At 43.0% G+C, this 27,811-nt stretch overlaps 1 protein-coding gene across 3 annotated transcripts in view; it reads right to left on the minus strand.

Moving 5' to 3' along the window:
• The window catches only part of myo3b (myosin IIIB), a 45,281-nt gene that overhangs the window by 5,593 nt on the left and 11,877 nt on the right, over positions 1–27,811 (minus strand). For all 3 annotated transcript variants that reach the window (XM_061287951.1, XM_061287953.1, XM_061287952.1), the window contains 26 exons: positions 27,573–27,728; positions 25,975–26,059; positions 25,793–25,909; positions 25,324–25,428; positions 25,030–25,113; positions 24,753–24,955; positions 24,515–24,613; positions 24,335–24,449; positions 24,134–24,260; positions 23,792–24,002; positions 23,041–23,188; positions 22,277–22,430; positions 22,099–22,187; positions 21,893–22,022; positions 15,121–15,200; positions 14,112–14,132; positions 13,129–13,206; positions 12,121–12,326; positions 11,056–11,167; positions 10,815–10,977; positions 10,472–10,552; positions 9,023–9,119; positions 7,710–7,743; positions 6,704–6,815; positions 660–760; positions 238–284 (listed from right to left, as the gene is read on the minus strand). In XM_061287951.1, coding sequence (XP_061143935.1) covers positions 238–284; positions 660–760; positions 6,704–6,815; positions 7,710–7,743; positions 9,023–9,119; positions 10,472–10,552; positions 10,815–10,977; positions 11,056–11,167; positions 12,121–12,326; positions 13,129–13,206; positions 14,112–14,132; positions 15,121–15,200; positions 21,893–22,022; positions 22,099–22,187; positions 22,277–22,430; positions 23,041–23,188; positions 23,792–24,002; positions 24,134–24,260; positions 24,335–24,449; positions 24,515–24,613; positions 24,753–24,955; positions 25,030–25,113; positions 25,324–25,428; positions 25,793–25,909; positions 25,975–26,059; positions 27,573–27,728 — 2,955 coding nt within the window. The remainder of the gene's footprint in view (positions 1–237; positions 285–659; positions 761–6,703; positions 6,816–7,709; positions 7,744–9,022; positions 9,120–10,471; positions 10,553–10,814; positions 10,978–11,055; positions 11,168–12,120; positions 12,327–13,128; positions 13,207–14,111; positions 14,133–15,120; positions 15,201–21,892; positions 22,023–22,098; positions 22,188–22,276; positions 22,431–23,040; positions 23,189–23,791; positions 24,003–24,133; positions 24,261–24,334; positions 24,450–24,514; positions 24,614–24,752; positions 24,956–25,029; positions 25,114–25,323; positions 25,429–25,792; positions 25,910–25,974; positions 26,060–27,572; positions 27,729–27,811) is intronic.

Below are 27,811 nucleotides of genomic sequence, written 5' to 3' on the forward strand. Positions count from 1 at the left end.
TAATAATCAAGATGTCATTTTATAGAACAAAATCAAGCCAAGGGCTTCAACAATTAAAATCGGCGTGCTGACAAAGCCGTGAGACGTATCTCTCTAATGACGCGGTGAAGCTCAAACCGAGCTTGTTATTTCGGTCGCTCCATTTACATGACGAGACAACAACTCCATTTGCGGGTTCACCCAATTCCACAAAGGGCCCGCTCTCTGCTCGGAGCCGGTAGGAAAGCAGTTATTTACCCAAGTTTTCTGGGCTTCCTCTTGCTCCCCTGGTAATCCAGAGTTCTCTGAGGAAAGGGCCAAGAGCACACAGTGAAAAGATGAGCCGAGAGTCATTAATTTTTAATTCAAAGTGATTTTGTGTTGAATGCGAGCAGATGCTGATAATATCAGAAGTCACAGCATAATTTTTTTCCTGATCAAAGGGCTCAAGCGAGTCTGATGAAGCATGCATCTTGCTCAGCTTTGATAAACCGCATCAATTATTCACCGTGAAGGCAGACATCCTGACATGAAAGCAACAGATAAAGAGCATAAGCACATGTTCAAGACAAGAGGCAAGAAGACGTCGGGGCTTCGGGCTCTGGCGCAGGTAGCGTTAATTGTATTAGCGTGCGCAGCCAAAGTCAGACAAAAGGCCTCGTTGGATACTTTGAACTCACGTTGAGCTGGTTGTAGTACAGGCTGTCTTCGGGGCTGTTAAGAAGCTTGGGTTGATGGCCCCGCCGCCGAGGGGTCCTCTGACGGAGCTTCATCACTGGACCTGCGACAGAAGACGAGCACGGTGGGGGTCCAATTGAGGAGTACCAAGAAAAATCACCCTAAAAATCTTTTTTTGTGTGTCATTTCCTGCCGAGCACATCTTTGTGCAGAACCAGAACTATTTGCACCTAAAACCACATTTGTGCATCCAGACACTTTGACAAACATAGCGTTCCTATTTAATAGCAGATAATGTTTCATCTTCTTTGCTGACATTCCAGGTGAGTGTATTTTTTCATGGCAGCTTGGCCTCTCTCTACCTTGACTAAAGCTGAATTTGCTCTTTCCATCTCAACGCTACTTTGCGCTCTCTCCAAAGCCACCTCATCACATCTCAGTCATATACATCAAAGACTTCTCTTCCATATCTTTCCACCGGCTTTATAAAATGTTATTCAGAACGGCGCTAGGTTTACTCAAGTCACGCATTGTAAATGGCCAAAAAAGTTCATGTCAGCTAACAGCAAATCTTTTCTCTGCCAGCATCCGAGGCGCGAATCATGCCCCCTTTTAGTATTTATCACGGGACGCTTATGTACACTGTAAAGAAAAGAAATGACATGGTTTGTCAGCAGGAAGGTAAAATGAATCTGCAAGAGCCTTTTGGTCAGAAATTCTAAAAAAAAAAAAAAAAAAGTCCACACAGAAAGTCCAGCAGATTTAAAAAAAAAAAAAAAAAAGGATAAAAAAAAAGAATCACACTGTGTACTAATAATTCCAAAATGGGTTTGATAAGCAAATTAGTTATTCCCCTGAAACGGCATCAAAGTGTTCACTCGCAATTAATGAACACAGGCGTCCTTGTAAGACTCTTGAGAAGCTGATCGAAATGTAACAAACTCCACAGACCCTTTTTGTGTGTATTTTTTTCTGGGTTTTGCTTGTGGACACACAAAACTGTGCTGAGGAATATAAATGATAGGAGTTCTTGTGCAACCCATCCTCCACTTCAACTAATAAAAATTCGAAATCTTGAATCCCTTTTACGATAATAAAAATAGCAAAAATGGAGGCTCTGTAAAGTTACACAAAAATACATAATGACTATTTTTTTTCTCCAACACCTAGAAAAGACTGGCCAAATTAATCACCGGACCTCAACCCAATAGAGCATGCATTTGATCTCCTGAAGCAAAAACTGAAAGGAGAAACAAACAAGAACTGAAAGCGGCTGCATTAAAGGCCCCGGAAAAACCATTTCAAATATCTTTCCGATTGATTTCCTTACATCGTAGATGTTTGAGGATCATTTGAGACCATCAAGAGCAAAACATCTACTAGACCTGTGTTTGAAGCCAAGTAATTGCCATTTAAATCCCAGTTAGATATTTCCCTCAAAGTGCTCGGCGCTAATCTGTTGGCTGGCTCCTCCGCATGGCCATTTATCCACTCTGACCCGCAGCGATTGGAGCGTGCTGCAGATCAGAGGATGGGTCAGGCTTCCCATCGAGGCACCTCTCTCTGGGAAATGGTTGCCATTTGATCCAGGCGAGCCCCAGAGGAATGCTGCTCGTGCAGATAGACAGCAGTCGGGGATGCTGCCAAGCCGGCTTCCGGCGTGGCCTCCTCGCTAAAACGCATGCGGGAGGCCGCTGTGGAGCGAGGTCAGATGATGGCTGACACAGGGGAGGGAGGGGGGATGGGTTAACGTTTGAGGAGTGATAATGGTGGAGTGGGAATAAAGAGGCAGCACGGTTCATTGAATATTGATTCAGCTCTATCAGAAGAACGCGAGCTCCAGTTGCAAATGTTTGCCAGGCGGGAGATTATAAAAAAAAAAACTCCTCTGGAGATACAGTAGGTATTCTTTTCTTTTTTTAAAGAACCGCAGTTGACTCACATTACATCTCTAAATGCCACTCGGAGATCTGTTGAAAATCCCAACGCAACATGAAAGAGGCGCTAAAAGGGATTTTTACTGGAATAAATTAAAGACGTATTGATTTGCTCCTTAAAATCATACACTGGGATCACCTGACATCCACACTTGGGGTTTGTTTGTAGGGCTTTTGATGTTTGATGTCTAAATGAAGCACGTGTAATCCAGACGGCTCCCCTCCATTTTACAACCGCCTCGTCTCTCTCAAAAAAAAAAAAGGGAGAGGTGGGGGACAGGTCTTATTCATCAGTTGCAAACAACAACAAAAATCCAAAATTGAAGAGATTTTCCAGAACGTTGCCGACCTCCTGAGATTGATTAATCCTTTTATCATTTGGGACAATAAACGCTAACTCATGTGCTTCGCATTAGACGACAAAATGAGCAAGTCCTCCTGCAGATAATGTCGGTCGGGGGTGCTGGACGAGGACGGAGGGGGGAGTTCCCGCATCTGTTTTCACTAACGCGGAAGGAGGATGTTGTTACTTACATGCAGCATTTCACACTGAAATCAATCATCTCCACTGACAACAGATATGGAACATAAGAAAGCTTTAAAAGGAGGGAAAGACTTTTCGGAAGTCGTCCATTAGTTGCTTGACGTAATATATGCAAGTTTGGAGCGAGATGCCTCAAGGTAAGCAGAAGGGCGGGATCAATGGAATCAACTCATTCATAGAAGAGCTTTTTATTAAAAGTCAACATACGCTGTGATGTATAAAAATGGAGTCTGATAAAAATCGCTTCAAAGACTTTTCCACAATTTGTGTGGCCTATAATCTGAACAACTCATTTGAAGATCAGAGAAATATTTTTGAAAGTCAGAGTTGAAAAATAAATAACAGATATTTGCTTGCACGAGTGAGCACAGTTGTAACCGGGGAAGCGGATGTGTTTAGAATGAACAAATCCCGTTCAAAGTTAAGTTAAAGTTCAGGTCAAGTTAAAGGTCATCACCAAATGCAAAAAAAAAAAAAAAAAAGTCGCCAAAGTCAAGTATTACGGTGCTGATTTTTTTTGGTACCAAATACGACGGTGTGATTAAAAATGAAAAAGACTTCAAGCGTGGTTACTATCGCTTGGACTGCATATCATCCGTGACTAAATCTGTTTGACTCGGTTAAAACTTTGCCACCCCAAATCAAACGACGGAATCCGCCAGTGTCAATTTAGCAAAAACTTGAAGTATTATTCTCCACCTTCCTTCGACGTCTACGGAGATTACGGGGCTGGAATAGTGATGGATGATGACTAGTTTGGAAGTACATCCTGTTAACGACTCCCACTGACATTAAGGAGATTACGTAGGTAGCGGCAGACAGCGGCAACTCCTTCCCTGCAACTTGCGATCCCTTCCAAATCTTTACCAACGCTCAGCCTGCAATTTGCCTAAAACTGAAGGCATGACGCGCCGATACGTCGGGACAGACGGACGGATCAAGCGGGTTGAGACATGGAGAGGGAGGGAGAGTATTTGTCTCGAGAACACGGAAAGGGTGGATCGTTTGTCTGGCAGATGCATGTTGAGATGCAGAAGATACCTGCTAGTTGGTGGCAGTGGGCGGGACATGTGGGAAGATGTTTACAAGTCCCGGGGGGGGGGTGGGGGGGGTGGAGTGAAACCCAGTGGTGAGGTTTTGACATCAGTGTATTACGACTCTACTTCGAGTGCTTACAATTTTTTTTCCTCCAATCAGATATCAGTCTCTTTGTGTTACCATGTGGATGTAATCTGCCTTTTGCTTTTGAATCTGTTGTGTGACTGAACCTGTAGTAACAAAGGGACTATTTCAAATTGCTCATCAAATTGCCAAAGCCCTTGGTGACATCAGCATCTGTCCATGCTCTGATTTGTTGGTTAAAAAACGTTGTTAGAGGCCACAAAAAAATAAACTCGATTATCTCTGCCGTGTTTTTAAAAAAAAAAATTAAAAAAAAAAAAAAATTCAAGCTATCTAATGTATATTGTGAACCGCTCTAGATGATATGGTGCAATTTTATTTATTCATTCATTCATTCATTTATTTGTTTATTTATTTATCATTACATTAGAACTTTTGGTGTTAGCATTGGCATAAAAATAGGTGCGCAATTCTGATTGTACAACCAATAAATCAACATTAGGTTTTCCTCACATTCCTTTTTCTCTACCTTCCCATCTTGTTTTATTAAACAAGCAGGTTAAAAGTGTCTTCCAAAAGTGCAGAGGTAATTGGTCTCTGTGTTGTTGCTCCACTTTAATGCCGTCTCTCTCTCTCTCTCTCTCTCTCTCTCTCTTGACATGTATGTTTACCACAAGTCTAATCTTCAAACAGCCTTTAAACATAAGTAGCTCAGCTTTCATAAAGCATAAAGTCAGCTTTGACGGATCCGCCGCACCATCCTGTTTACCAGGCGGAGGAGCGCTCTGATCATATCGGCTGCTCGCTGGAGCAAAGTCGTCCTTTCTCGCACGCACCTCGCCGGCTCATTTCCAAACATGTTGTATTTATTAATATTCATGCTCGGGAGACAGGTGACGAGGGGTGACACCGTCTTTAAGAGCGTCGCGTTTACACGACTACACGGCGTACGTGAGAGATTTTCTCGGTGACAAAATACGAGAAAATTAAGGTTGTTTGCCTTGCTTGACAGCAAAAGTGGTAAGTAAAAAAACAAGCACAAAAGGCTATTGCACGAACCCTATGTCCGTCAGACACATTAACAGTTTCCAGGTCATGCCTAGCTGTTGTGGTAATAATGGAAGCAGGGTACATAGAGAGTCCGGAGGGGCGCACTAACTCGATTCTCACGGCTAATCCTGACACACTCGGGTCGAGCTGCGGCCCAGGAGAACTGATGCGATCACCAGAGGCGACAGCAGGATGAGACACAGGAAGGAGCTCGCTCTCGAGACATCTGGCATGGCTCTCGTGAAAAAAGACGTCGAAGAAGAAGGGGGTAAGCGGGGGCCTCAGATGTGCGCGGATCAAAGAGTGCCCTTGGTGCCGGAGCCACCCTGGTCTCTTATTCAAATGGACTTTCCTGAAAGCAGTCAGACCTTAGAACAAAAACCAGGCAGGAGAATGCTGCCGAAATCGGTTTGTTATAAATGAGGATAGTGAAGATGATACGTTTCGTTAAAAGAGTACAACTTTGGAGGACACTTGGAAAATTCCATTTATATCTATTTAATGAAGGAATGTTTGATGACCTCAAAGTCAACCAGATAATCCTACTTGCAACCATGATGTGAAGTAAAGTGGCCTTTAAGGGACAAAACAAAAAAAGATGTTGAAAGATTCTCAGAAAAAAATCTCCTGCAGTAAACCAAGCCAATCATTTCCTTGGTGGAGGTAAAACCATCAAGAAATAAACAAGCAATAACTCTCCTGGGATGTTGATGCTTTGTATCCTTTCAAAACCAAAGCCGGCGAGATTCCTGACAAACCCGCATGTTTGAGCAATGCGCCATTTATTGAAACGTCTCCTTCCGTAATCACTTTGACATTCCGAATCAGACACTTGAGTAGCAGCGATGCCTGGGAGCGGGGGTCACCTGTATGCAGCATTAGCGAATTAGCTGCTATCTAACCCAGACCTGCTGCGGTGCGCTGACACTAATCCCGGGGCCGCTCCGAGAGCCCTGTCTGTGTTACATTATCATGTCTAATCCCCGTAATCTTCCCAGCCGCGCAGCTAAATGCTATTCCACCTCTGTCGCTTAGCTCGTAGCCCTCTAATAACACTAATGAGGGGCCGGGCCCCCCTTTGCCCCTAGTGGTGGAGGTTGTAAATAGCGGTCCCACTGCGCAGCCACCCACTCAGCCTGGCGGGCATCGGAATTAATGTCATTCATGGCCTGGGGGCGGCAAGCAAATCAAACGTGTGTTCAACAAATCGGGGCTTGTGTATTTTCATGTCAGCGGGAGACGTTTAAGATGAGTTGACCTGCGTTATTAAAAAATGCCACAGGAATATTTCTGGCTGTCAACCATGAATTGGGAAGGGATGAGAGTTAGTTCTCGACTAAAGCGGGATTTCTGCGTAATTACCTGCACCCGCCAGCATGGAGCGCGGGCTTACCTTGTTTACACCGCACGTCTCGAAGCCTGGCTGTCTCCTTGCGAAGCTTCGTCACACCGTCTTTGTCTCTCTTGGCGTCTTTCACGTGTCTGTCTCGGCTGTCGGGGCCGACCTTGAAGGCAGAGGCGTAAACACACCCAAAGGAGTCATGTCAGTGAGGACCCCGGGGGGCGGGGGGGGGAGAGCCGAAACAAGCCTTCGCAACCTAGAAATCGACTCATGTATATGCCGTGTTCGTTTATTTACAATTTAGCGAGCTACCTATTATTTCGCTTTGTGTTATTTCGTCAAATGCTAATGCAATTGCACTCCCTCTTAGCAAACAGCCACACACCGGCATAATTGTCGGGGGGAAAAATCGACTTCCTCTCATATTTAATTTTATCGCAGAATAAAAAAAAAAATTAAAAAGGGGGGGGGGGTATAGGAAAGTATTAATCTGCTTAACATTTCTAAGTACATCCTCCAAAGGATTTTGCTTTTTTAATCTTACATATGCTCTGCAGAGTTACTGGCAAAAACTGTACATTTCCCTCATTTCATCCTTTCAACATCAAATGGTGAGCAGCAAAAATTGGATCAGACTTCAAAGAGTGTGATGTGCTCCAAGTCACGGAGTGGCTCTTCTATTTCACATATTGAATCCGAGCAGGATATCAAAGTGCTACCAAAGAACCCCAGGTCTTTACTAAAAAAGGGCTCTAACATCTGTAGAAAGAGGAGCGCAAAGACAAATCACCTCGGGGGGAAAGCGAGCATTTATTCTCAGCCGTGAATTTCCAGCTTTTTGATTCTCTCGCTCCCGTACCACTCTGTCTTCTCTGCTGAGATGGAGACTGAAGCGCGAGAACTCTTTTTTTTTTTTTTTTTCCTCGTCTCGAGGACTCAAAACATTTCCAGAGGAATAATCTGCAGCTTAAAAGAAGAGCGCTATTTGAGATAGACGGCTAAAAGTAGAGGGCTAAAGTCAAGCAATTTCTCATTTGATAGATATTTCCTTACTCACATTTGCTTTATGTAGGTTCTTCGGGCTCGGAGACCTGACAGGAATAGAAACAAGAATGTTTTGAAACAAATAACCATGCGTAGTGCAGCTAATGATGATCATGCACATTACGTGAATCTGCTAAAAGCTCAGCAATTATAATATTTTGGGAGAGGCTGAACGGTCAATGAATGACATTAATAACATTAGTGGAGACTCAGCCAGCATGCTAACGCAGCTAACAAGCGCGTAGTCATCATTCACAGACTTCATTTTGCATTTCTGAACTTTTTTTTTGAAGCACCCACTAAATGATTCACTCTATATAAGAGTGAAACGGTAAAACAAATTTAAATGTTTAAATCACTGCTGACGCTGGCACACTGGAACTTTAGCATATTAGGCTAACAGCTTTGTACGTAGCTAACCACTCTTTGCTGCTATTTGTGTCGCATTTAACTGCTAACTACTGAAGAAATGCTGTACAAAAGCCTTAACACACCTATATTAAGCATAATTTCCTCTTGTGTGATGCTGCTTAATAGAAGATTATTCATTATCTTTTTGTAGCTCATATGTTGCTATTGTACAAATGTAGCTAGTTGTGACTAGCAAATGTGTATGCAAAAGAAGGAAAAGAAAAGCACGTAATGTGATAATCCCTGCAGGAGGGGAAAACAGGCCAGATCATGTCAAAGTAAATCTATATGGAGAGATTCCAGCGCTCATTAAACAGAATTGTTAAGTGGAGGTTTGAAGTAGCTACGTCTCACCAAGGAATATGATTGTAAACACGGAGAGAAAAATCCCCGATGAGCCCCCGCCTGGTTGAAGGATGCAAGCTGCATAACACTTTCAGATGTGTAAATCCAGAATTGGGGTGTTAAGGAGTTGCTAAGAGTTGGCCCAAAGTCGTACAAGATTTTAGTGTGAATTGCGAAGACGTTGTTTGCTTTCTGATTTACAAAGCCACGGACGGTGGCATTTCTTTGTTTTGATCAAGTTTACTGGAAGTTGCAAGTCTTACTTTCTGAATGATGGGCCGGCCCAAGTGCTGGATAAACAAAGATTCAGTCCTACATCTGGAGAACAGCACAGCACTTATAATCCTATTTGTGGCCGGCGGAAAGACATTTGGGGCGTTTGTAAAAGTGCAAGAGGAGGAGCGTGGGGAGGAGAGCGCTGATGGGCTGGAAATAGCGGCGTGTTAGAAAGCAAAGGGAGGCAGCGAAAGTTCTTATGCCCTCTCCGGCGCGACACAATGAGTCGTAATTTTCAACAATGCGTGAACATGCAAGAAATAAAAGCCCTGACGAGAGGATGTGCAAGCTCACCCAATATGGTCTTCCTTGGTGGTCTTCCCTCCGGCTTTGGGGCTGCATCTGCGTCCATGAGGTCCACAGTCCTGACGTACGCGATGGCCCCTGTATGCTGTGCAAGAGATGAAGTTCGGATATGAACAAAATTGTATGGATAAACTTATCTGTCGGTGACTACTGAATAATTGAGAACTGGTTTGAGTCTAAAAAAGAAAAAGTGGTATCGAACATCTCAATTAAGTATCAATTCAGAAGCTAACTGTGAGGGTTAAATGATATTCTGAATCATTTAAGGAAGTGCAATGGAGCAAAGGCCACATGGAGACAAATTGGAGCTCATAGGGATGCTAAAAGAAGCACCCCGACAGCTTTATGTTTGTCTTGTCAAATGATATGCAAAGAAAAATGAGAGCCGGACCACATTGTTATATTTTACATGGTTTAATGTAATCGATGGGTGAGTGTGTCCCCTGAGGTTAAGGGGGGAGGGGGGTACCGAGATCTGAGAGGCCACGAGGCTCATGTATTTGAAAGGCATCTGTTTATTTTCCAAATGCAAATGCAGCCCACCTCAAAGGCTCTAAGCTGCAAAGAACACACCATGTGAATGTGTTGGAGTGTCGTGCCAAGGGGGCCCTAAGGCTCCGCTTAAGTCAGGTTCAGGTTCTCCAAATACCCCCCCCCCCCTCCCAGTCGGACGCCAGCGGCCACACACGAGTGCGAGTAAGACGGCGGCGACAAGAGAGGCTTTTCCTTACACGGCAATCCTGTTTATCCTTTCTGCAGCCTTATTTACAAGCGTGTTAATGGGCGATGCTCAACAAAAGGTGCACGCAGGAAAACTAGCCAGGCGCTTCGTGTACCAGATGAGGGAAGCCCTTAGAGAAGGAGGCCAAACAAAGCCGGATCTCCTCCCCCCTGCCCTCCTCTATCCTGCCCCTTTTTGGCACCCGTTATTGGTCTCCAAAGAGGAGGAAGGAGGGAGGGAGGCGGGCAGGAAGGTTAATGTGCCCACTTTGATCTCTGTCTAGGCACACTGAGTAAGAATTAATTTACATTTCAGATGAAAAGCTTGACAGTATAAAAAGGCATCTTGTTTCTGGTATGCGAGGGCCCGTGTAATAGGCAAGGAATGCGAGAGAGGAAGTGGCGAGGAAACAGAAGGGATAAGCCCCTCTCTCGCCTTTACTAGCAAAGACATGAAAGGAAAAAGTGATCTCAGTATGTACTGTTCTTCTGAAACGTGGGGAACAAATGCTGGCCCAAAAACTTTGCTCGATGCATTTTTAATTAATTATTACTTTTTCCCCGGCCACTCATGAGATCAAAAACCCAGTCGACAAAGACTTTTTTTTTGGCAAACCATTTTTTGCACCCTACTTGAAAATGTATGAAAAAGTCCATTTCCATAAGACCGTGAGAAATTCCAAACTGGGGAGAAAAAACTTGTCAAAGTTCTTTTACCTGACTGGATACGGACCGCTGCCTCTTCCCGCTCTTTCCTCATTTGTTTGAGGCTCTGCCGCGCGACGAAGCCCTTCCACGCTGGCGAGAAAAAAAAAAAAAGGGTGTGTGAAACCAATGGAAGGTGCACACACACGAAACACAAGATCCCACTTCAAAACAACGGATCAAGCAGGTGGCCAAGGAATGGATCCCCCTGAACTCACTGAAGTCTTATTGTCTCTTCTGTAGCCGCCAAGGTCAAGCCATGGCTATCAGATGTATCGTAAACAATTGATGTGTAGGTTTGATCTACTCAATTGGATCTCACGTGCTTAATTATTTGTTGGATCCCTGAGCATACCTGACTGGATAACGGTGGCACTGTTGTTCCTTTTCTCCTTTCCCTTCCTGTAGCGCCGTGCTCCCAGCCAGCCTTTGGTGTAAGCTTGAATCAGCACCACTCGAGCGATCACCTCCCTCAGGAGCAGGTTCAGCTGCTCTACATGGTAGTACCTCAAAAACACCTGACAAGACGGGACGCCGATGATGTCACCGTCTTAACATTGGCCCAGAATAATGCTCGTTTGAAATGATCAGTGTACCTTTGTCCTACCAAGCACCCAGTTTTTCAGTTTGGCTCGCTCCAATATGGCCGCCGCATTCTCTTTGCAGGTTTCTGGCATCTGGTGAGCTCGGAATGCAAGGTAGTAGTATCTGCAAAACGAGAGCATATTTCATTCATTTATATTTATTTATTTGAACACATTAACAGACATTTGCAGAATGTCCTGCTCACTTGATAGAAAATTTCTTTTGTTTGTTGGGAAACAACAAAATTCTTTGAACGACAATCCGAATTTCTTATTCTTGTTGATACCTGTTATGTCTTTGATGATAAATACAAGGCAGTGCTCACAACTTCAGAAGGGCCTTTGATATGAGAGGACGCGTTTTAAATCGGGTTTGGTTCAAAGTGGAGGTTAGCCGCTTGGACTGTGCATAACTCCGATGGGATAAAGCGGATCCATTGGTTTCATTCACACGTGAAATTACAGGTGAGAAAAAGGTGTCCTTTGACCTTAGCTATGTCAACAATCTTAGATGTGATGCAATTGTAGATTAGAGGGATATTTTTTTTAAATCAACAAAAACACTTGACTGAAAGTTTTATCCGGTAGAAGAAATATTATTTTTACAGTTTTCCTCCTTTGAAAAAAATGTAGCACGTTGAGGCCAAATCTTTTATAGGGACGCCGTTGAGTTGCTCAGGACTAAAAGTAGGGCACACAAAACACACATGGTCAAATTAAAATCCCCCCCCCCCCTAAGCACACACTATGCAATCATCTTGCTTTTTTTTCCTAAAACACATTACAAGTCTAGTTAATTAAATTTCATATCACCTCAAAGACTTGGAAATTGGAGGTGGGTGAAACATTTTGTAAAGGAAAAATGATTAAAATATTGAAACTTTTCCAAGTTAGGTACAGCACGATGAAACAAACACCTACAAATAATTTAATATAAAATAATTTAGCACAAACTCTGCCTTAATGACTTTAAACTAAACTTTAGATTATTCTGGTGGCTATTGGAAAGTATGGAGACCTAAAAAAATAACTTAAGTAGAGTACCGCTGCTCATCTAGTGCGTTTGTGTGTCTTAACCTGGTGACAAACTCTGCAAAGGGGATGCGGTGCGAGTAGCCTTGGCGGCGGATGTTGACCGTCTCCAAGATGCCCGTGTAGCGCAACTGCACCATCACTCGCTCCTTGCAGAAGCTCAGTGCCCGCCTGTCATCGTTGGGCTTGATACAGCGGACAAAGTGCGGCTGGCCCACCACCATTTTGGATAGTAAATCCATCAGCGAATACTGCAAATAATATCACAACACTGGTCAATACAGAGGACAGACACTTCAGTATTGTGTAGGTGTTCCTAATATTGTGGCTAATTTTGTCACCAGTAGGGCTCTATTATATATTGCGTCTTGCCAATTTTTCAGTACTGTTTCTCCGACACCTTACGGGAAATGTTCTTGTTCTACCGTGTTGACAGGCTGGCCACAAACTTTGTGTGCCTGACACTCGGTGCTGATGGGCTGATTATCTTTGTCACACACACATCTGCCGGCTCTTGTCTGCTTATCCAAACATCTGCGAGCAGTATGACGCAAATCATGCAACGTGGGGATGTTACAGAATGTCAAGTTTTGATGGGGATTCTTTTTTTCTGAGAGTGTTTCTTCCCCCTAAAATCGCCTTAACACGTGTGTGAAAAATGTTAACAAAATGTCTGAGATTACACAAAGCAGTCAACAACAAAATAATTAACCCTTTTGGGCCACTCTTTGCACCGAGATACCACAAAATGGTGGCAAAGGACTACTTTTGTCTAAATGAAACTCCCCAACACACTTCAACTTAGTTCCATGGCACCAAGATGCCACAAGATGGCAGAAAAAAAATACTTTTATTGCTTTGGCCCATCATTGTACTTTACCAGTGACGGAAATTATTCCAAAAATCTGAATGATTTGTCTCATTTTTTTTGATTCAGTGGAAAAAACTTAAACTGGAGGTCAAAATTGTGAAACTGTGTGCAAGGACCAAATATTAGGAATGCATATTTATGTACCAAACCTCTTTGTAGTATCTTAGAGAAAAAGGACCTACACGAAAATAGGAGGCCACGGTCTGTCTCCTCATGTTAGTTGTTTCCTCCGGGTGTCGCATCATCTCCATGGTGTCCACCTGAGCGCAAACATCCACAGTGAGCACGGCGCATGGACCAGAGCCGGGCCCCGAGTTGAAACCCGCTGCTGTTTATTTGCAATGCGGATGTCGACGGTGAGCTCTGGAGACATAAAGGTATCATTACAGCAACTCTAAACGGCCCAGTCGGGAATGCGCAGCTGTACTAAGTGTGGCGTCTGTAGAACACGGGGCCCATAAACAATTAAAGCTAACAATCTAGAGAATAAGCGGGCGCTGCTGTGGGGCACGAGAGAATTGCCGAGCAGTCTGAATAATGAGACTAGCCGTCGTGAAGCATACAGTCGTCCCTACGACGGATTAACGAGGATACAATATAAGTGTTCTAATGGCTTTGGCAGTTCATGGCTTCATCAAATTTAATGAAGCAATAGATATTTTATGGTAAGACTACGTGGCAAAGTGCATATCTTAATACTTTAGTTCAACAGAGAAAGAAAGGTACGCTGTGGAAAGAAAAAAAAAAAAAGCTCTCTACGCGGGATGTCTTTGAGAATTTCTGATCATTCACAAGTACAAAAGCCTGACTTGCGGTTAACAACCCTCGCTTGACTTTATTCCGCTTGTTCCGATGACTTGTTGTAACCTTTACTTCCTCTCAACTATGCTTCCAAACTTTGATTGCGAACACGACGGCGTACATATTACATCAGTCCCGTTCACTATTAAAACGTCCGCTCTTGTTTCCGCAATATCTGAGAGGGTTCATTGCCAGAAGACAAGATGATTGAAGTATGGAATAGGATCAGATTTCAAATTTTGAAAAACATCCAAGTTTAGATGATGGTGAAGTTTAGGAATGTGAATGGCATCAAGCAATGCAGAATAAAAATAAATAAATAGTTGGTATAGATATAGAAACAGATGTTCCACCAAAGCCTTACCTTCAAGAGGTATTTGGGAGACTTTGAGTACAGGAAACATGGAAACAAAGAGAAAGCGAATTTAAAAGCAAACAGTAAGGTTGAAACAAGTTTGCGGCCACAAGTGTCACATTGACTGCAGCGGGGGGTTTTATTGTCAACCACAATAACAAACTACACTAGCTTCTACCCCCAGCCCTAAAGGCTTTTCTCACTAGAATTTAATAGGATTTCATAGGAGAGGCAGCACTCTGTAATTAGAAAAAAAAAACACATGTTAAGAGGGATTTTTTCCTCCTCTTAATAATATGCCCCAGTATGTTTCAGGACATGACTTGTGGATAATTGTCTGATCTAAAAGTATAATACAGTGAAGCATTGTTTATCTTGGGTGTTAGATTCCACGGCAACCCACAATAAGGTGAAACTCCAAAATATAGAAAAAAAACACATCAGCCCAATTGAAATGATGGATACTTGACGTCAATGGCAGTGAATGAGTTGAAAAATATGAACAATGGAGAGAATGTAGCGCTTAACCTTTTCTATGGAACTATCATGAAGGCAGATTATCTGTATTAAATAGCACAGAAAAAACACCCAAAATGTCGGCCCACCGATGGTCAGTCCAGCCCTGGATGAGAAAGTGTGTTTCACAAGAAACATAACTAAAAAAAAAAGTACATTAGTTTTATGAGATCATAACTGTTAAAAGTATGCTTAGGAGCACCGATTGAGGCATGTCGACTCTCTAATTTGGGGAAACCAACGTTTCCTTAAGCAGTCATAAACATCAGAAAAGTTGCAAAAGTCCTTTTAGGCTACTCGCACTAACTGCCAGATGGCATTGCTGCCTCACCACAAGCAAGAGAACAAACATAACAGGGTAGTCTATTAATGTGGCTACGCTTCACAGCACCGTTTTTCTTTTTCTTTTTTTATTGTGCTGCGTATGGCTGCAATGCCTGTGAGCAACTCGTAAAAAGCGGAACGCTCTCATATGCGACACGATGGGCGTCGGGAGTCTCACCTTGGTACGTCCCGAGCTGAGCTGCGGCGGTAGAGATCGAGAGGCGGCGTTCACTCGGGCTCGGGCCGTGGCCAGATTGCCTGTCAAAAGGAAAATCTCATATCTTTTGGCTGGTTTATAACACTTATTCAATTTAAGAATATCGTCGACAAATACGTATATCTCCTGAGGTCGTTCATTAACGAATGATCTCGACTAAACTGAAAAGCATCATGGTTAAAAATTCATAATAGGCTTGATTTAATTTCACAGTGATGAATGTTTCCACTGTGTTATGAATTTTTTTCAATAGCCACAGAGTAAATAAAATCAAAATATTGTAAGCAAACAATATTTTTAGTAAATATAAAAAAAATTAAAAATATTATATTTAATATATTTTTTCTTTTTTATCAGATATTCCTTAAATAAATATATAAATAAATAAAAAATTGAAATATTATTTTTAAGTTTATCAGATATTCTTTGCCATAGACTATTTGCAAAAATATTCTCATTATTACCAGCTCAGTGGCCTAGTGGTAGAGTGTCCGCCCTGAGACTGGAAGGTTGTGGGTTCAACCCTCGGTCGGGTCATACCAAAGACTATAAAAATGGGACCCGTTGCCTCCCTGCTTGGCACTCAGCATTAAAGGTTGGAATTGGGGGGTTAGATCACCATATGATGATTCCCGAGCGTGGCACCGCTGCTGCTCACTGCTTCCCCAGAGGATGGATCAAAATCACATGGGGATTGGTTAAATGCAGAGGACAAATTTCACCACACCCAGATGTGTAAGTGACGATCATTGGGACTTTAACTTTAATTAAATAACATTTAAAACAAATAGTTTTGATTTTTCTTAATAATTTAAGAAGAGTGTTTTGATCACGGAACAAATTCATATCTGAAAGCACCACAGTATTTAATGAACTTGGATGGGGGGGGGGGTTCAAACATTTGTCCCCCCCCCCCCCCCTCACCTGTCCCTAATACTGTGGCCTGTGAGTGTCCATTCGAGGATGAGTACTCACATCCCCCGGGCGTGTTGTAAAAAGACAATTCCAAAGAAGCAGACTGCAGTTAAGAACGCAGCTGCGTGCACACCAGAGAGGATCTTCTCAACACAGCATATGCACGACAGTCTCAACCTTTCAAAGTTTCTGCACAAGATGTCCAAATGTTTTCCCTGGCTGTATCTTCACAGGCTAAACTGTGATTAATAGCAGTGAAAGCAGCCTTTGAAGCAGGATTGTGGCATCAAAGTCCTAATCCATGGGTGGCAGGATTTTTATAATGAGTGGGAAGTATCTTAACACATTTCAAAGGCTTTACTCCATGAATAAACAATAGCTGCACAGATGTGCCACACACACCTTTGGAGGATACAAAAAAAAAACATTCCACAAGCATCCGCATATGCTGATGAGCAAAACCTTTGTAAGTTTTGGAAGATAAAACCTAAGTGACAGGGCAACAATTGCCCAAGCGCCAACCCGGTGAGCTTCTTTGTATTTGCGATGCATCTCAAGTGTAGGTTGTCACTGGCTGCTCCCCAATCCGAGATTGTGTTTGGGTGACAAATGTCAATCAAACACAGATATTACAATTATATTCAAATGGAACCCTTGAGAACAGGTTGTTTGAATATCAAACACACAGCACACAATCGCACCCAAACAAGGCTGTACAAGGTAAGCAAAGGCCCTTCAAAAGGGAATCAAACGGTCTTTTAAGCTAGCAAACAGTGCCGCTGCGACTTTATTATCGGCTAACTGAGTATTTATTCATCTTTATCAATTCATGCCTTCTGAGCTCCTGATGACATTTTACATTTATGGTGTTGATGGTGCTCTTGATAATAGGTCCAAAATACTAAGTATTTGGGAGATGAAAGCAAGTCAAACGCTCCAATATAGCACAAATGCTAATCTCAATCAGAATGTGGTCACAATTTCTGGGGAAAAAAGGCCATCAACCCAATCATGGATCAAAAAGTGATTGAATTCCACTTGGGTCATTTGTTAAAAGAACTTAAGAAACCACAAAACAACCAATTTTTGGCAGTTATTTATACTCTTCATTTGAGCCCCCCAAAAATGTGGTCATAATGACCCATAGTTGTGTTAGTTTATGACCCAATTAGAGTGTAGCATCGACTCAGTACTGGGTTAGTTATTTCCCAAAGTTAGTACTTTTAACCTGCCAATTTTGATCGGGCTATGAATGAGAGGTCATCCAGTGTCCCAGAACAGTTCAACCTTGCAGTGTAAATAGTGGTGAAATTAGTCGTGTGCTCAGATCGGATTAAATAATCAGAGACACGTGCAATAAAAAAAAAAAAAAAGAAAGAAAAAGGAAAAGACGAGCGGGTTAACTGTGTCGGATATGTTGGCAACGCACGGGGCAGGGAGGGCCCCGCTCCAATTAGCCCAGAGTAAAGCTGCTTGGATTAATTGGAGTGGGTCTTGTGCAAATGAAGCCCGCTCTCCCCTCTCCCCATTAGCGCTGCTGGGCCGGATCATCTGAGCACATTTGTCATGATGAATTAGCGGTTGCGGGTAGAACGGGCTCGCCAAGTGTCACTGCGCTTTCACGCCTCTCACTTGCGTGACACCATCAAGGCGAGATGAAGGGGGGCTTGGCTAACTCCAACAGTGGTACCTAAGCCTTGACAAATGGACACTCGCTCGCTTTCTCGCCGTATTCCTCGGCGGGTCGCATTAATTCATTCTCGCTAGCGGCTTCGCCATCCCCTCCTGACGAGATGATTAGAGCGCGGGTTAATAGTCGGCATCCTCAAAGACGTCTGCCTCCCGAGACATGAAACCGAGGGAGCACCTGTGATGTCCGGCTTGAATGAAGACCTCCTCATTTAGATCCAGACGGGAACTTTTCTAATGAGGTGGATTATTAGAATTCAAACACAGACGAGCCTGAAAGAGGGACGAATTGTCCTTTGACAGTCGGGAAAGAGCTTCCTCCGAGTATCTATGTAGATAAAAAAGTGTGGGGTGATTAAAAAGCTGAGAAGAAAGCGGGTGAAGCAAAGTAAAGGTCAAGGCGGGCCACATGGATGTATCTCGTCCGGCATGGATCTTCAAATCCTGATCTGGGTTTTATAGTGTAACGTAGCAGCTAGCTAGCAACTGCTTTGGCTAGCTATACTTGTGTGTGGAGTCACTCCTAAGTCATAAATGATCGACTGCCTGGCGTCATACAAAGCGATGACAAGACAAAGAAGCCATGCTAAATGCTAAGCTAACCCAAACCTGGCAAAGCTAATTGCGCGAACCACAATGTTAGAAAGTTGCTCCAAATGAAGTCATTGAATCGCAAAAGTGCTTTGCAAGGCAAAAATAAACATTTTGAGCCTTACATATGATATGATTACGTATGATGATGTCTGGTTTTGCAGATTTCCAAAAATGCCATCGTTGGCATCTCCGCATTCACTTTAAAAATGAAACCTGGCAAGACTCCCAAAGGGTGCAAAAGAAAGCTCGAGCCGGCACTTGTATTGAGCTTCTATTGACAAGAATAGTCAATGAGCGCGGGATTAAAAAGCAATCCCCCCCAGCACGCTTTTGTTGGACTCAGTGCGAGCCTTGTACTTCACAAGCCGGCCACGGAGCTGTCGACGCGGGCGACAATCACAGCGGTGAGGCTTCGCTGAGTGAGCAAGACGCTCAAGTCGGCCATCTCCCGCTCTCTTTTTGAACATGTGACCTGGAAACTCAACTCAGCAGCCAAGCAAATGAGATTAAAGCGGCCGTAAACCGCCCCCACCATCACCCACGACGCCGACACCCTCCCCGTCTGCCTGGAGTTTGCTTGGGGGGCATGGGGGGGGGGGGGGGGGATTTCAAATGGCACCCACCACTGTCAGAGCAGATCAATCATAAAATGCGTGGAGTAATTGGCTTTAAATGACAACACGGTGTTGCCTTGATCAAAGGATGTCGCAGCATCGTGCGACTTAGAAAAACCGGTGCCGTCACAATCCTACTCTTTAGCAATACAACGTAAATTGGAGAAGAAATTAAACAAAAGTCCCACTTGGGGAGTGTTACTCTTCCTCCTTCTGCCAAGCGGAATAGAAAAGTTTTACTGAGGGAGAACAAAGAGTCAAATGTGTCATATGGCAGCATGAAGCCTGTCGTTTGCTCACAAAGGAGCTCTCCGAACACGGACAGAGACAAGATGAGAAGCAGGGCATGGGAGAACTGTCACTTCTGTACATGGAATCGCACTTGATGAATTTGAACTTATAACCCCGGAGTTCTCTTCTAAGTATACGTTGGAAATTGCAAGATGAAGTTTGTTAATGAATATGAAACAATATTGCTAACTAACATTTGTGGCTAACGCCCACCCTGGTTGAAACCAGGTTTTATCCACCACGAGGGGGAAAGCAGCTTATTGCTCTGTGGGTCAGATCGGGGGCTGGGGGGGACATTTATGAGGCTGTGACCACAGGTTCCCGAAGCCCTGGCAGGTCTGACCAATCTCTGGCCAATTTCAACTCTGTGATCCGCCTGATCTGGTAGAGGCTTGAGCGGTCAGGAATTTGTCCGTACAAAGATTTCCCATTTCCTCTGACAAAACAGCACCACATGTGTGAACTTGAAGGAAACACATTGTGTGCCGGGAAGGTTTTACTTTGCGGGGCCATGATAACCCCCCCGCCCCCCTCCAGTGCTCTCCCGCTGCGTCATTAGTCGCAGCATCACCGTGAGTCTGGCATGCGAAATGAGCAGGTTTGAAAATGACAATCACTTACAGATTGTGTTTTAATGTAAAATACAATGAGGGGAATTAATGGTTCCAGTTTGGTATGTGTACCGCATACATCTGCAAGTTTGTTTAGTTTCTTCTGATGTAAAATTGCAGGATGTGTGCCCCCTAGTGGCGATACTGAGGAGCCAGCCCTCCCTGGTTTGAAAAACAGATTTCATTGGATCGCCCCCCTCTCCGATAATGTTAATTTCACAGATAACAGTGAATGTATAATAAGGAGTAAAATGTAAATTAATCCACCCCTCCCCTACCCAGGGAAAATATACCCTGAAGAATAGACTTCATTCTCTTGGTATATCTCTCTCGAAATGGCAGACGATCTTTTTTCAGGACTGATAAAATAGTCAAGTCTTTCATGTTTTTTTTTTTTGTTTTTTTTTAAATGCAATGGTTTGCTATAAGGATGAACACTTAACAAAATAATCTGGTGGTGATTTTTTTTTCAATATTGTGATTTAGCATGATTATGCTTTCTTATATTTTATATTTTTGTCTTGTGTCTTAAACACAATAAAAAATAAAACCTACAGACTGAGTATAATGTGTTTTTTTTTTTCAAAATTACAGATTATTAATACAACATTGGCTGTGAAAATATTTTTTGGTTTTTCAGATAAGAATGGCCGCTTTTAATTTTCCTGAAAGATCAGCTCCTTGAGAAAGAAAGGGCAAGCCAAAAGCAAAGTGGCACCAAATGAAATAAACAGGCTTTTAGACCTAATTGACACAACGTCAGCAATAAACATTACAGCACATTTGAGTCTGCATTCACTTCCTTTGTGCATTTATGGGCTGTTCTTCTGTGAAGCTGTTAAGAGCCCCCCCAAAAAAAGAAAAAAAGCATCTGGGCTGAAGGCTCCCTTGTGCACAACCTGCACTTCAAGTTTACACACATTGTGGAAATTTATGCCAGACTGGTAAGGTGTCTTTTGTGAGTTAAAGCTTTCCTTTAAATGCCACCAGGAGTCAAAATGGGCATTTACAGGTTCCTTAAAAAGAAACTAAATCACATATTGTGGCTTAGCTGAAATAAAAAAGGTGGGAGAGCGAACCCGATAATACAACACGAGCATTTGGGTGACCACCAGGCACCGGCTCGGCCTAATGACGAGCACATTACTACCGTTATTAAAACCAACTGAAAAAAAAGAGGTGGGAAGAGTTGCTTTTGTGTTGGCTAAATACGCTTTCTTCATCCCTCGGGTATTGGGAAACCCTTATCGTGAAAATATCCCGGCATCGAGCGGTGGGAATCCAAGAGGGACAGCTTAGTGAAAATAAAAACAGAGCGCCGCGCCGCGAGCTGAGCCTCTCCGGAGATAATGGCGAGTGAAGCTTTATCTGAGGACGGCGCACAGCGGCTCAAAATGAAAAGGGCGGACCGGAGTTGCGCGTCTTTAAGAAACCCACTTACCTGCACGTGCAAACGACAGCACAATTTGCATTGCTATTGTGCGGCGATTCTTTGTCTCAGACAGAACTTTGCTGATACAGTGGTGCCTTGAGATAAGAGTTGAAATCGTTTTGTGGCCATTCTCGTAACTTGCATGTCAAATGATCTTTTTCCATTGAAATGAATGGAAATGCCATTAATCTGTTCTAGCACCCCAACCCAAAACACTTTGGTGGGATTTTTTTAAAGAAAAATTGCACTATATAATATTGTACTGTATAGCAGAGTAATATCATAAACAGAATGTAAAGAATTAAAAATTTGGACTCAGCTATTTTATGATTTGCATATAATTGAGAGATTTCAGATTTTATATTAATTTTACTCAATACTCAGAAAATATGTGAAACATTTTTATTAACCCTATAACTCTTGATTAAGAACAGAATAACCATCAAATCATTTTGGATAAAGAATAGGGGTTGGATTTAAAAAAAGACAGCTCATATCTTGGGTCGCTCGTATGTTAAGGCACCACTGTATTATCGTGCTTTGCAAGATTTCCGTGTCTGTAGTCGGCATTAAAACAAGGATCATACCTATTTTCGTTAAGGGGCTGGAGAAGAGCTGCTGCAGAAGTTTGTTCTCCGATGTTCTCAGAACCACAACAATGTCCGCGGGGAGAGTGTCTCGGTTTTTCTCCAGGAATCCGTTCACACTATACATCACCTGTAAAATCAGATGGAAGATAATCATCCAATTACACTTAAATCACAGGACAATTACTGAAGGGTCACAAAAATACCTTTCCAGCAAAATGGAGAATCCCAAAGGAAAGCTCAACACGTTTGGGTATCCAAAAGTACTTGCAACGCAGATTGTCCTCAAACTTGTCTGTAAACATGACAGGACGGACAAATCTGTTACACTGGGCTGTGATTTTAATTTCTCATTCTTTGGGTGTTTTTTTGCTGCATCCTCACCCACTAAGGTGTGGTCAGTGGCCTGCGGAAAGCGGCTCTCCTCGTCCAGCAAGGACAGCAGACCCATGGGCTTCTGCAGGAACATGTCCAAGATGGGCCTGTTGTCTTCGTACTCCACCAGGCTGGCATCTATTCCCTCACTCTGGTACTCCATCTAACAGCCGGGTAATCTGGTTAATGAGTTCTCCAAATGACCCAATTAAACAAATATTATTTGTGCAAGGTTCTAATGGAGGAAAACACACAGCCGCGGTTTGCTGGAGCGACGGCATAATACGCTCTTTTTCCCGAACGCATAACACGACTCAGAACTAACAAATAGTGCCACTTACTTATTCATAATTTACTTCAATTTGCAAATAAGCCAGAGTCCTTTCATACGATTGCATCTATTTAATTTCACATCAAAAAGTTGCTTTAAATATATATTTAGACTAATAAAGTGGAACCAATGGAACTAAACCACGCTCATGTATAAATCATGAATAAACTCAACAATACTGGAGACAAGCACAGCAAATGAAAATCCCGCGTGCGCTGAGCTGGAGGCCTACATCAGTCAAGTATTTATAGACGAGAAACACTGAGCAGCCAAATAATTATGTAATGATAGTTTAGATTTATTTTTTTATTGTGCAGTATGGACAGACAATTCATCCCGTCTCGTGTCATATTATATTTACATTTATTTATATTTATTTATACTTATATTTATTTATATTTCTTTCAAGTCACATATAAACTGTGCCTGGTGTCCATCTCACCTGCTCCAGATCAAAAATATGCTGGTTGAAGTAAAACTGGATCTGCTCGTTGGCAATGTTGATACACAATTGCTCAAAGGAGTTCTTCTTGAAATTTTCGAAGCCAAAGATGTCCAGGATTCCCACATTCATGCCGCTCTCCGCGGTGCTTCAAAGCAACAACAACAAAAAAAAGCGGGACAAACAAACTTATTAGAACACAGCCTGCAAATCCCAGCAGCCATTTAGGTTGATAAAACTTTCATGACAATCCAAGTTCAACCCAAATACTGTTTTGCCCGCTGTTGGAAAGTCATAAACACCAGGGGGGGAATCAAATCAGCGCATCATCAATGGTTCTGCTTCTCTGCGTATTGACTTAACCTTGTGCCAATTTGAAACTTTGAGTCGTGATTTCATAATGTGTCCTCCAGCGAGGTCACTCCCTGCTATCGCTATGGGGTTATTAATGGCAATGAGGCATACCAAAAAGAGACGAGTAGAATCTAGTTTTTGACGTATGACGCACATATTTATGAAGGAACTCTTTCGGATCAATGAACAGCCTCTTTGTAGTCTCTCTGAAGTATTTTTAATCATCTGAAGATTATTTTCACAGCACGCAATCGGTATCAAAAATTTATTAAAACTTTTTTTCTCTCTCGCATTTATATTCTCCTCTGCGTTTTTGTGCCTGACGACTTCTACAAAGGTCACCGGCGCTTTGCGAGAACGTCCGCACGGATGTTCATCACCCGCACGCTCGGCTCACCAATTGCTCATATCGGGCTGCAGCAAGGTGTTGATGCGGTTGACGATCCAGCTGAACAGGCGGCCGTACAGCGCTTTGGACATGGCGTCTCGCACGTCGGCCGCTTTGTCCACCGTGTTGGTGCGGATGATGGTCTCGCCCCTGGTGACCACACACTGGGAAGTCAGAGCCTCCTGGAGCTCCTCGGAGCCGATGTTGAGCAGGGAAGCAGCTGAAGAGGCAAAAAAGAGGAAGGCTTTGATACGTGCCTTGTGGGACTTTTTATCCTTTTTATTTTCAGTGTCTTTGTGACTGCCTGTGTCGATTAAAAATGAGGAAAAATGAGCAACAGTCACATCTCACCGTTCTCCAAAGCTTCCGAGTTAGGCACCTCGCTCTTATCGGTTTGGTGTTGGGATGTGATGGCGGCAAATTCTATGTTGCCGGTGTTCAATATGGCCGAGAGAATCCTGTAAACAGAGTTGACTTCCTAAAATAAAGAAAGCAAAAATAGGAGGTGAAACAACCGACATCTGTGAATTTAATGTTGAAAGACCAAAAGACCTCTTCGGTAAAGCCGATGTTCCGGAAGCATTCCTGGATGACTTCAAACTGCTCCTTGTACAGTTTGCTGGAGATAATGTCCTGCATGACTTTACGGTGTTGGTTGTCAATATACCTGCGCAATTGTTCATATTAGCGAGCGAAGTGGAGCTTGGCGGCATGCGGTAAGGCGGCACCAACCTGGGAGGTGTCCCGTCTGGCAACCTGTAAGTCTTCAGCTTATCTTGGTGGTAAAGGCCAGCGTAGATGTAATAAAAAATGTGGAAGTTCTTCTCCTCCCTGAGTGACAAACACAAGTGACAGGTTAAAAAAAAAAAAAAGGAGCCGTGAAACGATTGTGTTCAAAAGCCAGAGCACTCCTTTTGTCTAAATCAATACTTTTAGTAAAAACGGTGAAAATGTGCATGGTGACACTGACATGGCCTGTTTGATGACCCTGGACTTCTCCAGCAGGTACTCCGATATTTTGGCACCGATGACGGCTCCGGTGGGCGTGAATTTCATCTCCAGGTACTTTCCGAAGCGGCTGGAGTTGTCATTGATTGCTGTGCAGGCGTTGCCGAAAGCCTCCACGAGAGGATTCACCTGTAGGATTTTCTCACGCAATGTCCGATTGTTTGCCTAAAGACAAAAAAAAAAAAATCCCAATCACTTCTAAAGGTAGATTTACAATAATTGGTCATTGGCTAACATACCTTTCCTAAAAAGGTGAGATGTTGAACAATCAAATGAGCGCTCTCGGTTTTACCAGCACCACTTTCTCCACTGATGATGATGCACTAAAAAGAAAGAGACCCATAAATAAATTTAAAAAAAGAAATTACACTATCTATATCAGGAAACATACTTTCAACCACATTCTTGTCCACCTATGCCAATTTGTGAGGTCAGAGAATGCAATTTCTACCTTAAGGCAGGTGTGTTCAACCTGAAGCTCGGGGGCCCTTAGGGTACCACATTTGAGAACCAGTGTTCATGAAGTGCTGTACCTGATCTTTGCAGAATGTCACCATGCTTTGGTAGGCTGCATCGGCAGTTGCAAAGATGTGTGGTGGGTTGTCGGCCCGCTTCACCCCGTGGTACAGCTTTGAAAACTAAAGCGAGACAGTAAAAAAAATATATGCAAGATGAGAAAAGAGGAAAAAAAACAATTTGTCACTTGAAATAGTGGCAGTTGTGTGCTGACTTCCATTTAACACGAGTTTGAGCATGACAAACATGCCAGTTATAACAGAGTAAACATAATAATAAATAATAAAATCAAGTAATAAAGTAATGAATGAATAAATTTATTAAATAAAAAATGAATAAATACATACGTACACGCAATTTTTATCTTAAATCAATAATTGAATAACCCGCTTATTACTTTTTGCAACATTTCCTTCCGTGTCGTGTGCTGCGGGGTTTTGTGCCTTGGCTTAATAAAATTTAGGAAACTTAACCTGAGTCACCAACCTGTGGAGAGTAGATGCTAAGGTTCTGGAAAGGATTGAGCGCAATGAGGATGTCGCCCACGTACGTGTACACCTGCAGCTCGGCATACCTCTTGCGGAGATGGCCAATAATGATCTCCTGCAGAAAACACGTTACCCTTAAGGAACATAGATGGGCTTTGAGGTAACTGCGTTATATCTCACCTCATCCAAGAACTCCAGGTTGACCAGATCGTCATTGGCACTGCTCTCTATGACGAGCGTTTTACGAGTATTGATGCGTCCGTGCCTGAAACGTATGAAAGCGAGGATGTGATCATGCCGGAAGCTTCTCTTAAGCTGAATGGGACATATAGGTCACTCCTTTGCGGTCCTCCCAGGGGAGGGCGAGTGAACACACACTCCAGCTGTACTTCATTCAACCATCTTGACTCCTCACAGCACAAAAGAGCTCCAGTGGGTATAAAAGCTCAAGGGAGATCAAGAATGTGTCAAATAGGCATTCTAGTTAGACATCGCAAGCACAATATTAGGAACACCAAGCCCATCTGACGAGAGCTGCGTTAAATAATTGACACATGCAGGCATGTATTCTTTATCCTCTATGAAAAACACCATATGGCTGCTGATTATGGAGTCTATGTGTAAATGCTATTATAACCTGGTGTGGATGTCTGTTTTGATCTTTTCCGCATGTTATGAAAATTTGCCTGAGGTCATGAGTCACTTCCTCCTCTGCCTGTATTTCATATTCTGAATGGAGTGCTGACACAAAGCCGCGGATGGAGTGAATGCTCATCAGTCCACGCGACTTCTGCCGTTTGGTTCCTTTGAAGAAGATCCCAGTTTTGCACCTACAGCAGCTACTTTTAACTTCGCCATGTCTTTATTCTTATCTGGATTCATTGTGTGCCCGATCTGCGGCACGAGAGACTAAAGCGGGCGAGCCCAGTTCTCGCCCTACAAGCTGCTAATCCCATTATCCACTTTCACTGAGGACAGGAATTCGGGATCAGGCTCAGGCAGCGGGCTGCAATGCTCTCGGGAGTAAACAGAGTTGGCACCACATCAAAACACTCAGTCAAGGACAGGCTTGGTGAACTCCTTGGAGAGGGGAAACCAGTGCAAATATCGGCTTTTTTTTTTTTTTAAGTGAAAGTCAGACAGCTGTCTTGAGTGTACAATTCAATGACATGCAATGCACAAGATGTATATGTTAAAAAAAAGAAAAAAAAAATCACCTTACACATGCGTAAGTGGTACTAATTTATCACAGTGTTTACCATTACTCCAGTTGTAATTTGAAGTGGATAAGAAGTAATTAGACTTAAAGTGAACACTAGCTTTTTAAGAGACATTAAAGACTCGTTTCATTGTGTCCCCACTATTTACCCCATTAAGTAGTGCCAAAAGACATGATGAGTTATGATCATTTTCCGTGATCACTTTTAAACCTGTACACATCATAAACTAGTAGGTAATTAATTACCTATGTAGATTTAAGCTAAAATCAATTACATGACACAATCAGATTTAATAAATACACTCATGCAAGTGGACTTGAGAGCTATAAGCACAAAGTGTGGTTAGTCAGCAACAATCATTGGCACTGAATTAGTCACACTCCCCTAACTTCTTTTTAATCACATTCTGTGACATCCTCCTTATAGTCTCAATGCAAAAAAGATGAAAGCCTGCCCCCTACTGGAGTAAAATATGTTCACCGGTGAGTTTTTCTGGAGCGGCAGCTTTGTCGCGTTTGTTGAAATGTCTTCTATGAGAGCAAAAGGAAATAGACTTACTTAGTTCTGGCCGCACATCCCACTTCTTGCTGCTCTTTGATAAGAGCCGCCAGCTGCTGTCGAAGGGCCACATCTTTGCCGTGGGCCTGTTTGATGAAAGGATGCTCCAGGAGATGAGTCACCGATGGACGTGCCTCGAAATCCTTTATCAGACACCTCGAGAGCGGACAAAAAAAAATGACATGGTTACCTCACAGGAGTCACAGTGGAGAATAACCCCGACGATGTCGAGCAATCAC

Source organism: Syngnathus typhle, linkage group LG9, assembly GCF_033458585.1.
Source record: "Syngnathus typhle isolate RoL2023-S1 ecotype Sweden linkage group LG9, RoL_Styp_1.0, whole genome shotgun sequence".
Lineage (NCBI taxonomy): Eukaryota > Metazoa > Chordata > Actinopteri > Syngnathiformes > Syngnathidae > Syngnathus > Syngnathus typhle.